This window comes from Neofelis nebulosa, chromosome 14 (assembly GCF_028018385.1).
Source record: "Neofelis nebulosa isolate mNeoNeb1 chromosome 14, mNeoNeb1.pri, whole genome shotgun sequence".
NCBI lineage: Eukaryota > Metazoa > Chordata > Mammalia > Carnivora > Felidae > Neofelis > Neofelis nebulosa.
The window spans coordinates 83,125,486-83,139,024 of NC_080795.1; the positions used below are offsets into that span (position 1 = coordinate 83,125,486).

The window sequence follows — 13,539 nt, forward strand, 5'->3', positions numbered from 1 at the left end:
AGGCACGAGCACACGCAGCCTCAGGAGCCCTGGCAGACCACCCCTCCCCCATGGCACAAGCTCTCCCCCCCCCCCCGCCCCCCAGCCCTGAATGGTTCCTCAGGCACAGTACCTGTCCTCTCAACCACACCCCAAGGACCACACAGAGTTCCTAAAAATGTTTTATTGTAACAAAACGTTCAAACATCGCAACTGGAAAAGGGTGGAGGGCCCCCGCAGGCTGCCTGAGGGTCTGAGGTCTGGAACTGCCTAGCTGGAAGAAGGGGGGCTGGTGAGCAGCTGCTCCAGGCACCACTGGACTTCCTCCTGGCCTCGGTAGGCCCGCTTCAGGCCCCGGGGAAGGCAGCGGCAGGACTCCAGGTTGAGGTACAGCAGGCCTGGGCAGCTGCTGATCACAGAGCTGTGGGGCAGGGCAGGCCATGGGGAGTTGAGCCACTGGCTCCAAAAGACCCAGGCCCTGGCAGGGCTCGGCCCGGGTAAGGAGCCCTCTCTGCCCATGCCACGACTGGCTTTGCACCCCCAGCCACTGAGGCCCAAGCCCAGTACCCCCTTGGCGTCCCTAAGGTCAATCCTGAGCAGGGGCTTGGTCCGTATGTGCTCCCCTTTTGGATCCCTGAAGCTTGCAAACCAGGCTTGTCAGGGAGGCAAGCTGTACTGATTGCAAGGACCGAGGGAGGGGAGGCTGACCTGACTGTGCTCGGTGTGACCCGGGTGCCCCTGAGGTTGAGCGAGCACAAGGCTGGGTGTGAGGCCCCAGGCGTGACTGAGAAGGCGGCCAAGGCCTGCTCCAGGTCCTTCTCGCTGAAGCCCTGGCCACTCAGGTCCAGTTCCCGCAGAGCGTGGCACCATTTCTGGGTCAACAGATGGCTGCCCTCTTTGGCTAGAGTCAGCCGGTCTGACGTGCCATAAAGACCCAGGTGAAGCTGCTCCAGGTCTGGAGGTGAAGAGCAGGCATGAGCTGTGGGGTGGGCAAGGGTACCCACACCCCTCCTGCCCAGAGAAAGCTGACCTTGACATGGCAGATCACGCAGGCCACCAGGTGTGATGCGGGCACAGCCGCGAAGATCCAGCAGGCGCAGGTTAGGGGAATCGTGGAGCAGGCGGCCCAGGGCTTCGTTGCTTACAAAGTTGCAGCTGGAGCCGGCGAGGCAGAGCTCCTCAAGACTGGGGAAGCCTGGGCCAGGAGTCACCACTCGCCCGGAAGGCTTGGGCAGCCACATCAAGTTCAGTAGCCGCAGCACCTGGAGCAAGGCCTAGGCTGCAGGTGGGGAGGGAGAGTGGCAGGTGGGAGAAGAGGGGTGTCAGGTACCTGCAGCTGGGGGCAGCCTTTCTGCAGGGCCTCGACAGGCAGCTGGAGAGGAGTGCTGTTGCGGTTGATGCCAGTGCTCACCTCCAGGACCCGGAGCTGGGGGCAGCAGCCGCCCTACAGAGGTGGAAGAGAACACAGGGTCAGTGGCCTGGCTGACCTGGCTCAGCGTCTGGTTCTGCTCCTACCTGTCACCAACCTACCAGCAGCGCACCCAAGATGGCTGTCGTCTGGGAGCTGTAAGTCAGCCACAGCTTGCACATTCGGGGCCCTGCCTCCTCCAAGAAGCTCACCACGGCTGTAGACTCCACCTGGGAACCCAGCACATGGGGACCTGTCACCTCGGCCCAGGCTTCTTCAGGGCCCCTGGGGACATAGGGCTTACCATGGAGTGCTGTATATCCAGGCTGTGGAGCTGGGGGCAGGCTTTGGCTAGCATGACCAACGTATCAGGGGTCACACCGTGGCAATCAGAAAGCTTGAGGAAGGTGAGCCGAGGACAGGACTCGCTAACCAGCTGGGGAAGACAGAGCACCGGCAGAGATTGGGGGGGAAGGCACGCTGTGGTCCACAAAGGAAAGAAACCAGTGGCTGACACCAAACCCTCTTTGGTGACTCAACTATGATCTCCTTCCTGCCCATGCCAGGCCAACATGGGTGCTCCCACTTCTAACACCTCTCTACTGAAACAAACAACAGGAAATGAGAACCGGGCAGGCCTCCCCATGGGGCAACATTGGGCTCCGTGTGCCTGACCCACTCCCTGGAAGTACTGGGCAACCCCAAAGTGTCATGACTGGTGCGTAGGGCAGTCCAGAGCTCTCACCTTCAACACAGGGTGTACCTGGGACTTCCAGTGGATGAGGGTCAGCCTCTGGAGCTGTGAAAACCTGGGCCGACAGCAGAGGCAGAGCTGCGTAGTATTCCCACGGTGCCCCTCTGTTGGCGTCCTCCCCACCCATCACTTTGGTATATGGAAACACGAAGGGGCTTGGGGCTTTGTACAAACCACAGAGATGAAACGAGGGCATAAAAGAAAAGAGGGAACGTCTCACCGATTGGGCATAAGCCACTCCAGAGAAGCGAGAAGCTTCTTCTCCGCCTTGGCTCCGCTCTTGGCGAGGCGGCCAGCCAACGGGGGCGACAGGGTCACGGTGTGCCAGAGCGCAGGCTGGGAGGCAGCTTCGTGCCAGCGGCGGCACACGCGTGCAGCCCTGGGAGAAAATCTCTGCTGAGGGGCTGGGCCTTTTGTAGCCGCCGCTGTGGGGTTTTCTAAGAGGAGTAACCTGTCCCATTTTATTCTCACAACGCTGCAGACACCTCAGCACAAAGACAGGCCCTCGGGGCTCAAACTGGACCCCGTGAGAGACTGTGCTCTCTCGTCTGCGTGTGTGAACGCTCAGATAGCTTCGCCCTCGGCCCCCGCCTCAGCCACCCGCTCGGTGGGCAAGAGGTCAGCCTGAGCCATGCTGCTGCGCTCCATGGGCCTGGGGTACCTGCCGAGGAAGGGCATGGGCCCATCGGACGCCACCAGCAGCCCGAAAATCTGCAGCAAGATTTCCAGGGGGATGCGGTCGCCCCAGCCTGGGTCGGGCCCCTGCTGCGGCTCCGAAACCGGAGCAGGTCTGGGCCTAGCCTTGACCGCCGCGGCGCGGGACGCTGGGGGCACTGGCCGCTGAGTGCGGCGGGCTGCACGCCTCTGCACGCGAGTGCGGGCAGGCCCAGGGCCGGGCAGCACCAGGAGCATGCTGTCCGACTGCAGCAGATGGTAACCGGAGCCGCTCGGCGCCAGCCGGTCCCACCACCAGTCCTCCGCCGAGCGAGCCCGCACCCCGACCGGCCGTGCGCTCCGTACGCTGCGCGGGGGCCGCCGCCGAGCCCGCCGCGCCACGCCGGGAGCCATAGCTACCGGTCAAACTCCCGGACCGCCCCAGGGGAGCGGATGGGGCGGGGCCTGTGGCGGAACAGGCGAGGCCGCCGGGCGGAGGCGCAGCGCGCCCGCGTAAAGGCGGGGCCTGAGCCCCGGACCAATCCCCTCCGCGTCGGCTCAGCACCGACTTCCGGGGCGGGGCTTCCGGCGACAGGCCATGCCGGGGGCTGGCCCCCGCGGCTTCCTTCTCCCTCGCCCGGTGGGTTGGAGTTTTCGCTCCGTCCGGGCAGCGTTTCCCAGTCCCACCGGCTCTGAGTCGAGGCTGCGATCCTGGGCCGGAGGCAGCGCCCTCGTAGCGTGGCGAGACGACTGGCTGTCGGGTCGGGGAGCGCGCAGGTGCTGGATCAGGAGGCGCACGCACCCCTGCGCACGGGCCGGCTCCTCGCCGCCCACCTGATGCAGAGAGGGGCGGTGCCGGGCCCGCCCCTCCTCGCCGCGCGGGTCTTGACTCTTGCGGTACTGGGTCTCGCTGAAGCCTCGGTCTCCCATTTGGGCGCAGAAGCCGCGGAGGTGTGCGCGGCGCCTAGTGGGTGTCTCTGTCCCGGAGTCGTGTCCGTTTTGGAGTGAGGGTGGTGGTGGTCTGGGCTACTCAGACCCGCAGATCGGGTCTTTCTTTCCCCATCTTTCTCTGGGGCCGTTGGCGCTTTGGGCAGGCTTTCTGCTTCTCTGCTCGCACACCTAGCCGTGCTATTTGGTATGTTTGGCCCGTCTCATCCTCAGCCCCCGCCCCCGGGCACCTTCCCGTTTTCCTGGTCTAGGCGGTCTGGTCCTCTTCAGAGTCCAGTTCTGCGTTTCTGGTCTGTGATCCCGAATACGGGTCTGCTAACTTTCAAGGTAGAAGAAGTCATCAGGTCCCAGAAGAACTGAAGCGTTGTGTTTGTTTGTTTGTTTGTTTGTTTGTTTTTTGTTTGGACCTAGGTGGGGAAGGAGGAGCAGGCTGTGACCCTGTCCTGTTCGGAAGGACCCAGCCTCGGGCTGAATGGCGGCACCCCCGCTGGGCCGTCTGGTATTGACCCACCTGCTGGTGGCCCTCTTTGGCATGGGTTCTTGGGCTGCCATCAACGGGATCTGGGTGGAGCTGCCTGTGGTGGTAAAAGACCTTCCTGAGGGTGAGTGGGAGTGTGCAGGGAAGTGGGGGGACATGTGCCAGGTGAGGTGGATTGCAGCTGCTCTTTGTCCCTGAGCATCTAGCCCCTGACGTGATCTCCCTTCCCTGCAGGTTGGAGCCTCCCGTCCTATCTCTCTGTGCTTGTAGCGCTGGGGAACCTGGGTCTGCTGGTGGTGACCCTGTGGAGACGGCTGGCTCCTGGCAAGAGCGAGCAGGCCCCCATCCAGGTGGTGCAGGCACTGAGCGTGGTGGGCACAGCCCTGCTGGCCCCACTGTGGCACCACGTGGCCCCAGTGGCAGGGCAGCTCCACTCTGTGGCCTTCCTAACACTGGCCTTGGTGCTGGCACTGGCCTGCTGTGCCTCTAACGTCACTTTCTTGCCCTTCTTGAGTCACCTCCCACCTCCCTTCTTGCGCTCGTTCTTCCTGGGTCAGGGCCTCAGTGCCCTGCTGCCCTGCATGCTGGCCTTAGTGCAGGGTGTAGGCCACCTTGAATGTCTGCCAGCTCCCGACAGTGGCACCCTCTGGCTCCCCCACGACTTTCCGGAGCGTTTTCCCGCCAGCACCTTTTTCTGGATGCTGACCGCCCTTCTGGTCACTTCAGCTGCCGCCTTCCAGGGTCTTCTGCTGCTGTTGCCGTCGCCACCGTCTGTACCCACAGCAGGTCCAGAGTCTGACCTGCAGGTGAGAGCCCCCAGAGTGGAGGAGGAGGAGGAAGAGGAGGAGGAAGAGGCCTTGCCACTGCGGGAGTCACCGAGCCAAGCAACAGGCACCACTGCTAGCCCAGACCCTGAGGCCCACAGGCTGCTCCCTGTGCACAGAGCCTGCCTGCTGGGCCTGCTGGCCATCACCAACGCACTGACCAATGGCGTGCTGCCTGCCGTGCAGAGTTTTTCCTGCTTGCCCTATGGGCGGCTGGCCTACCACTTGGCAGTGGTGCTGGGCAGTGCTGCCAACCCCCTTGCCTGCTTCCTGGCTATGGGCGTCCTGTGCAGGTACACGTGGATGCCCAGGCCGCTTAGGGTGGAGTTGAAGGATAGGGGCTGGGTCGTGGTGCAGCCAGCCCTGAGTTTCTGCTCCACCCCTGCAGGTCTCTGGCAGGGCTGGGAGGTCTCTCCATGCTGGGCATGCTCTTTGGGGCCTATCTGATGGCGCTGGCAATCCTGAGTCCTTGCCCACCCCTGGTGGGCACCTCCGCAGGAGTGGTCCTCGTGGTAAGTACGCTGGGACACTGAAGCAGAGAGGGTGGCAGTGGGGAGGGGGTTTGCCTTAGAGCAGCGAGCATCTCATGCTCAGCCTGCTGCCGTGTCCACCCTCCCAGGTGCTGTCTTGGGTGCTGTGTTTGGGCGTGTTCTCATACGTGAAGGTGGCCGCCAGCTCCCTGCTGCATGGTGGCGGCCGGCCGGCATTGCTGGCAGCTGGTGTGGCCATCCAGGTGGGCTCCCTGCTCGGTGCTGTCGCCATGTTCCCTCCCACCAGCATCTATCACGTGTTCCGCAGCGGGAAGGACTGTGTGGACCAGTGTGGTCCCTAAGCCTGAGCAGATGGGGACCTGACTTCAGGCTGGGATGCCACAACGCCCAAGCGCCCATGACCCAAGGAGGCCCTCTTCACACACGGGCACACTCACGGACACCTGTACACTCCACAGCAGACACTGGCCAGGGTGGGGACCACAGAACAGGCCCAGAGCCAGGGCCCGGCTAGAGCTTCGGACTTGGCCCAGGCCTGGAGCCTGTGTGGGATTTGCACAATAAATCGTTTCGTGGGCCAGAGTAGTGAACTTGTGTAGCACCTTTCTCTGTGCAGACTTCCATGGAGCTGGGGTGACTTGGACTGTCCATTGAGGCTGCGTCACCCCTGGCTGGCTGCTCTCCTAGATCCTGGGGTTGTGCTCTCTGAGCCCCAGACTCTTGCCCCCCTCCCTCCATTGCTCTTTGGAATTTCCGCAGAGAACAGGCTGTGGCGGTCAGAGGCAGTGTGACACCCACCCAACGTCAGTTCATCCAGGATCTGCAGCTGCGTGGCGAGGCCTCTCCCCAGCAGGGCCACTGTTCAGCAAGCATGTCTGGGCTGTGTGCTGTGCTGAGCCAGCTGGGTGCGAGGGTCGGGCAGAACGGGCTGTCTTTTTGTGACCTAGCAATCGTAGTGTCTGTTCTTTTGCGGGAGCATCCTGCCAGGGGCTTCTCGCCAGGTGCAGGCACAGAGGGGCTCAGTGAGTGGGGCTTAGAAGAGACTGGGGTGTGAGGCTTCAGCCAGTCTTGGGATCCTTCCAGTCAGAAGCATCGCTCCTTTTCCTGAGCCACAAGTCTTTAGTTTCTAGCTTCTTGTGTGATCAAACCTGTAGACATTTCAAACTCTTTATTCAGACAGACAGGCAGCAGCTACCTTTTTCCCGGGGTTCTGGTAAATGGCCCCTGCCCCTGAGCAGCCTACATCTGCCGCAGTGCTGGGACAATGGTCTGGGTCTGTGCTTGCCTCATGTCCACAGGGAGCAGAGCCGTAGCCCTTACCGCAGCCTGTGGCGGGCTGCGTCGTTCTCCTGCACAGAGGGCTGCAGGGAAGCCAGGCAAGAGGGCCGCAAGGGTTCAGGAGAGGAAGCTGCAATGAACAAGGGCCGGGGCTTCTGGCCCCTCCTCTTGGCTGCCTAGGCCAGCGGGAAGCAGAGACCCATGGGGACACAGGCTCCACAGGGGAGGCAGGACGCCTGAGCTGTGATCCGGCGTGACTGGTGTGGAATTGAGATCCTGTTCTCCCAGACAAGGGGTCTCATTTCTGCAGCAAGGAACCCATAGCTGCAAGGACCTCACCTGATGACTGTGGGGGCTGGGAATAGCGGCTCCTGCTCCTGCTGACCCAGCCTCTTCCCACGATTGTTCTGGTTTCCGCATGCCCCTTCTAAACTTCAGAAGCTGCCTGTCCTTGACTTGGCCTGCATGTGGGCTTTTGAAGGCTCCTTATTCTCCCCGCCTTAACAGGACCAGCTGAGCAGGAAGGAGGGAAGGACCCCCAGGCCCTAACCACTGGAGCCTCTGGTCTGGGGTCGCATCAAGTATTGGGTGGAGTCAGGCTCCCAAGTAGCTCAGACACAGCTCAGTGCTGAGGACGGGAGGCCACCTGCCGGGCCTTAGCCTCCTGGGATGCTGAGAGCCTAGAAAAAAGGCAGGGGCAGGGGGTTTCATGTGGCTGTTTGCCTTTGGGAGTGGGGGCTGGCAGGTGGGGTGCGAGCTGCAGAAGTGCCTTTGGTGGTTGTCAGTGGAGAGATTCTGAGGGAGGAGGATGAGGGCATGGGGGGGGGTGGCGGGGGCGGGTAGCCACGCGCCTCAGCACAGCCTCTGCCCTCAGACCCATTAGCACTCTCCCCGGCCCACCTTGGGACTGAAGCTTGTGGAGCTGCCTCCCAGTTCCGTCCTGCCCTCTCTTCCATCAGGAGATGATCAGAGGTATTGGCAAGAGCCTCCCGTCTGCCCACGTGTGTCTTTGTTCTAGCTGTACCAGGCCAGAGGGCGACAAAGGAGGAAGGCTGTGTGGGACATGCACGGTCTCCTGGAGGGGGGGGGCAGGTGGCCCTGAGCCTGAGGCCAGGGCTGGAGGTAGACAATTTGAGGAAGCCACTGCCCTTAGAAGCCTCAGGGGCCTTCCTGTTAGCGCCTCGTGGGAAGTAACTAGGGGAGGGAGATGCCGAAGAGCCAAGTTCTCGAGAGCTGCCACGGCACACTCTCCCTACTTGAAGCTGGTCGCCAGGGTGCCCACGCCTCCAGCTGGACAGCAGGTAGCCAGCCACTCAGGCTCACAGCCCTGCCCAAAGGCTTTCTCAAACTCGGGGCTGGGGGAATTTGAAGGAGACCCAGAGGGGAGGCAGTGGCTGAGGCAGGACCTTTGGTGCCTGGCTGTCCCCAGAGGGCACTCCTGGGCAGGAGCGAGGCCTGAGCCTCAGGGCCACTGTTGCCTGTGCCACCACCGGCAGCAGGCTCCTTGGTCCCTCAGAACCTGCCCCGTGTAGCCCCCTCTCCCAGGCGTGTGGCCGCTGCACCTGAGACAGAGCTCGGGAGTGTCCGGATAGGCCTCGCCTGGCTTTGGTGGGATGAGGAAAGGTAGAGCCTTCACTGTCCTCAGTCCTGCGGGGTCCCTAGGGAGGTGTGGGCTCCGATGCGGTTGGAGGCGTGGCGACTCCTGGAAAATAAGATGCTTGCGTTCTCATTCTCCTCTGCTCAGGGCGCCCCCTGCCTGACTGCGGACACAGGATGATAGTCTTCTGAGGGGCTTCCTCTCCTCCATGGGATTCAAAAGGACCTCCTAGCTTTTGTGGCACCAGAAACTGGGAATGTGGGAGCATCTGGGTCTCCAGAATCAGCTGTTCTGGTCACGTCCACCCTGTCTCAGGGAAGCTAACTGCCTGAGGCCACAGGCCACTTGGGTGTCCCCTGCTCCAAGCACTAGCCTTGCTCTCTCCCCTGCACCTTCCAGGGGGTTCTGATGGGGCGTTAATCACAGGACCACCTGCCTCCACCCTGTGGTTGGGTGGGTGGCCCAGATGATCCAATCCGGGTGCACGCCTCCTGCCTGTTGTCACCGTACTGAGGGACGTTGCCTCTGTGGAGCAAATCAGGGTCTACCGTGACATCTCCCCTAGTGTGTCCGTCATGCCAAGAACTATGAAAAGCTACCCAGACTATTCAGGGAGCACGCCTGGGAATGAAGGCAGCCCAGAGGCAAGCAGGGGGAGAGGTGGAGAGAGGCAGAACCCAGACATGCTGGGATCGCCTGGATCCAGTCACAACTGAGGCCAGACCCTTGGACTTCCAAGTTATGTGGGCCCACAATTTCTTGCTTGTTTAAGCAAAGGAGAGTGGGTTGCTGTCTGTCACAGCTGAGGGCGTAGTGGAAGTCTCCCTCATCCCTTCCCTGAGACACTCAGGGAGCTCAGACCTTTGGACACCCAGCAGTGGTCCATCCTTCCTTGCCTGGGGGAGAGTTCATCATTCTGGCGACTCTCCCTGCCCCACTGCCCGTGACCCTCCCTCTAGTAGGCCATCCCAGCTCCTTAGCAGAGTGCTTCCCTGACCTGCTCCTGACAGCAAGGGAGAGTTCCCCAGGCATCTGAGCCTCTCAGAAGAACACCCAGAGCCCAGCCAGGCAGGTGGTAGGCAGGGACTTCCTCAGCTCGACTACCCAGATAAGTTCCCTGGGCCCGCTCCCAGGGGAAGTGTTTTTTCTGTTTGCAGAAAGTATGAGCATTTTGACTCGGTGAAAAGCTACGAACAACTTGAAATTTATACCCCTTTGCAAGGGCGGTGAGAAAACTAAGCTAGTTCCGAAAGCAGATTGGAAGAGATTTCCTGCCCGGCGCCTCCTGGCACCCCCTGAGCCTTCCCGAATGTTCTCTTTGAAAAGTCATTCTGTGGATGGCACCTGCTGAGAGTGTGGTGTGGCTGCAAAGGGCTGAGTGCACGCAAGTCTCTGGGGAGGCAGGCCTCCAGCCAGCCTCCAGAAGGCATGAGAACACAGGGCAGAGAAGAGAAGGTGTTGCAGACAAATGCAGAGGAGAAAAGAAAGCAGGTACTCAGAGAAGGTGGGGGTCTGGAAGCCTCCCCTGAAGAGCAGAGAGGGGGAGAAAGGTGCCTGTGGTCTGTGGTGAGGTGGGGGGACCCTTCAGGAGTGGGGCGAGCTGGTGGTGAGATGACTGTCGGGCAGGGAGCCCGGAGCCGGGCACCCCCGCCCGCTGGGCTCTCCTCAACAGGGAGCGGGGGTGGGCTTCCCCTTGAGGGTCCGCTGTGCTGAATGAGGAAGGCCCGCTCGGCTGGGTCACTCTCCCAAGCAGTGTGGTGGCACCTGGCCCCAGGACTCTTGACGTGAGGAACATCACATCACGCTTTATTTTTCTGAATGAAAGGTCACCGTCCCCCTCCCCTCCACCCACCACGCCAGAGGTCAGCCAAGCTCAACCATCACTGGGCCTCCCCTTTCCCCGGGGGTGCTAGAAGCACAGGGGCTCTGGGCAGGGTGGGAGGCAGTCTGGCTTCCAGTCCGTGGGAGTTGCCATCAGAGCTGTGCTAGAGCAAACTGGGGAGAATTGAGTGGGGGGATTCGAGGGCCAAGACCTTGAGGAATTGGGGCCTGAGGATGTGGCAGGTGGAGACTGGACTTTTCGTTGGGGTGACAAGAGATGAAACTTGGGGTTTGGGGAGGTGGTCTGGGACAGAGTGGAGCAGGGTTCGGGGAGGGGCTTGGAGTCTGGGAATCCTGGGGCCTGAAAATCAGGGGCATTTAGGGGATGGGGCCCAGGCTGTAAAAAGTTCAAAACTGAATGACCAGGGGCGCCTGGGGGCTCCATTGGTTAAGCGTCCGACTTGACCTCAGCTCAGACTCGTGACACTTGATCTCAGGGTTGTGAGTTCAAGCCTTGCGTTGGGCTCCATGCTGGGTGTGTAAAGCCTACCTAAAAAAAAAAAAAAAAAAAAGTCTAAATGAGCAGAGCAGATTACTGGTGTCTCTAAGGAAAGCTATGCTCTGTTTAAAGCACATCTTGCCAGGCTCTCGGATTTATAATGTTGGTGCCTCTCAGTTGTCTTCAACCCATTTTACAACTCTGTAGATAACTAGTAGCAATGGAAATAATTGTTTTCCATAGACTTGAAAATGAATTCTGTCCCTGTGGAAGTGCAAGTGATTTCTCTCCTCCAGTTGTGGAAAAAGTCGTTTCCTTTAACTCCAACATTTCTTTATTCTATATAGATTTGTGATTCTTTGATGTCTTTGAAGCAATTATAACATTCCTGAATCTCGTTTTTAAAATGACTTAAAATCTTTAACATGTGTTAATTTTATACGTGTATGAGTTAAGATTCTGCCTTTTTCTGGGGTGCCTGGGTGACTGAGTTGGTTGAGTGTCTGACTTCAGCTCAGGTCATGCGTGATCTCACAGTTTGTGAGTTCGAGCCCCACATAGGGCTTGCTGTCAGTGTAGAGTCTGCTTGGATCCTCTGTCCCCTTCTCTCTTTGCCCCTCCCCCACTCATTCTCTCCATCTCTCTCTCTCTCAAAAATAAGTAAAAACAGGAGCACCTGGGTGGCTCAGGTGGTTAAGCATCTGACTTTGGCCTAGGTCAAGATCTCACTGTTTCTGAGTTCGAGCCCCGTGTCGGGCTCTGTGCTGACAGCTCAGAGCCTGGAGCCTATTTCAGATTCATTCTCTCTCTCTCTCTCTCTCTCTCTCTCTCTCTCTCTCTCTCTCTCTCTCTCTCTCTCTCTTTCTCTCTCTCTCCCTCTCCCCCCCCCAACTCAGGCTCTGTCTCTCTCTCTCCCTCAAAAATAGTAAAAAATGTTTAATAAATAATTAAAAACATTAAAAGAACTAAAAGAAAAAAGATTCTGCATTTTCCTGAATGTTATCCTGTAACGGTTTTGGAGGTCCTCCGCCGAGATGGCCAGTGAACCCCCTGACTGACCTGGGTGAGCTGTGTTTCCTGAGTTTATACCTCACAGGCTAAGCCCAGGCATGTCTGTTCTTGGTTTCTACAGAGGAGTCTGAAATGGCAATGGAATTGTGATTCTCTCTCTCTCTCTTTTTTTTTTTTAATGTTTATTCTTGAAGGAGAGACAAAGTGTGAGCAGGGAAGGGGCAGAGAGTCAGGGAGACTCAGAATCTGAAGCAGGCTCCAGGCTCTGAGCGGTCAGCACACAGCCCAATGTGGGGCTCGAACCCACGGATAGTGAGATCATGACCTGAGCTGAAATCAGATGCTTAACTGACTGAGCCACCCAGGCACCCCTAGAATTGTGATTTTCTTTATTTTTTTTTAACGTTTATTCATTTTTTGAGAGACAGACAGAGTGTGAGTGGGGGGAGGGCAGAGAGAGAGGGAGACACAGAATCCAAGGCAGGCTCCAGACTCTGAGCTGTCAACACAGAGCTCAGTGAGGGTCTCAAACCCACAAACCGTGAGATCATGACTCATGAGCTGAAGTTGGACGCTGAACTGACTGAGCCACCCAGGTACCCCTAGATTTGTGATTTTCTAAATGTAATTTTTCTAATTATAATTTTCCTCTCAAGTTATTTTGTGGGTTTTGTTTGTGGCCAGTAAGTTATTCCTGATTGCTGACAGCAGTGGAGCAAGGGGGTTATTGGTTTCATGGTCTGACCATTTGGTGAACTCTGTAAGTGAACTAATGATTTATAGGCATGTAGTGTCTATTGGATGGGACACAGTGGAGAATCTGGATTGTTAATTTTTTGTTTTTGACCATTAAGCTATCATCATTAAAGAGGCTGATAGCAGATTTGAGCTGGCAGAAGAAAAAATCAGCAAACTTGAAGATAGGTCAATTGACATTATCCAGCCTAGGGAAGAAAATGAAGAAAGAATGAAGAAAAATGAACAGAGCCTCAGATTCTTATGGGATACCATCAAGTATACCAAACATACACATGATGGGAGTCCCAAAAGGAGAGGAGAGAAAGTAGCAGAAAAAATACTTAAAGAAACAATGGCTGAGGGGCACCTGGCGGGCTCAGTCAGTGGAGCATGCAACTCCTGATCTCGGGGTCATGAGTTTGAGCCCATGTTGGGTGTAGAGATTACTTAAAATTAAAAAAAAAAAAAAAAAGAGGGGTGCCTGGGTGGCTGAGCCAGTTGAGTTTCCGACTTATGATCTTGGCTCGGGCCATGACCCCAGGGTCGTGGGATCGAGCCCTACATTGGGGTCCACACTGAATGTGGAGCCTGCTTGATAATCTCTCACTCTCCCTCTGTCCCTCTACCCTGTTCACATGCTCTCTCACTCTGAAATAACATTTAAAAAGAAAGAATGGCTGGAAACTTTACAAATTTAATGCAAATGTCAATATAACATATAAGAAACTCAACTCACTCCAAGTGGGATAAAAAGGAGAGTCCATTGGGGCGCCTGGGTGGCGCAGTCGGTTAAGCGTCCGACTTCAGCCAGGTCACGATCTCGCGGTCCGTGAGTTCGAGCCCCGCGTCAGGCTCTGGGCTGATGGCTCGGAGCCTGGAGCCTGTTTCCCATTCTGTGTCTCCCTCTCTCTCTGCCCCTCCCCCGTTCATGCTCTGTCTCTCTCTGTCCCAAAAAATAAATAAAAAACATTGAAAAAAAAAATTTAAAAAAAAAAAAAAAAAAAAAAGGAGAGTCCACACCTAGAGACATTATAATCAAACTGCCAAAAGTCAAAGACT

At 58.0% G+C, this 13,539-nt stretch overlaps 2 protein-coding genes across 7 annotated transcripts; one reads left to right on the forward strand and one right to left on the reverse strand.

Annotated features, from left to right (window-relative positions):
- Nucleotides 1-148: 148 nt before the first annotated feature.
- FBXL6 (F-box and leucine rich repeat protein 6) lies at nt 149-3,266 on the reverse strand. Of its 3 annotated transcripts, XM_058699447.1 has the most exons (9): nt 2,803-3,266; nt 2,362-2,520; nt 2,133-2,196; nt 1,692-1,823; nt 1,510-1,617; nt 1,310-1,423; nt 1,010-1,241; nt 688-934; nt 149-400 (listed from the first exon to the last, which is right to left on the reverse strand). In XM_058699447.1, exons 1-9 carry the CDS (start codon nt 3,207-3,209, stop codon nt 250-252), a joined length of 1,614 nt encoding a protein of 537 aa, XP_058555430.1. In that variant the 5' UTR covers nt 3,210-3,266; the 3' UTR covers nt 149-249. The 3 variants fall into 3 exon arrangements, with proteins under 3 accessions (XP_058555430.1, XP_058555431.1, XP_058555432.1); XM_058699448.1 differs by lacking the exon at nt 1,692-1,823; XM_058699449.1 differs by lacking the exons at nt 1,510-1,617; nt 1,692-1,823.
- Nucleotides 3,267-3,352: 86 nt separating this feature from the next.
- On the forward strand, nt 3,353-5,921 carry SLC52A2 (solute carrier family 52 member 2). Of its 4 annotated transcripts, none has more exons than XM_058699453.1 (5): nt 3,353-3,435; nt 4,155-4,345; nt 4,456-5,338; nt 5,434-5,557; nt 5,665-5,921. In XM_058699453.1, exons 2-5 carry the CDS (start codon nt 4,216-4,218, stop codon nt 5,875-5,877), a joined length of 1,350 nt encoding a protein of 449 aa, XP_058555436.1. In that variant the 5' UTR covers nt 3,353-3,435; nt 4,155-4,215; the 3' UTR covers nt 5,878-5,921. The 4 variants fall into 4 exon arrangements, with proteins under 4 accessions (XP_058555436.1, XP_058555433.1, XP_058555437.1 ...); XM_058699450.1 differs by having other exon boundaries at nt 3,383-3,746; XM_058699454.1 differs by having other exon boundaries at nt 3,383-3,746; nt 4,948-5,338.
- Nucleotides 5,922-13,539: the final 7,618 nt, after the last annotated feature.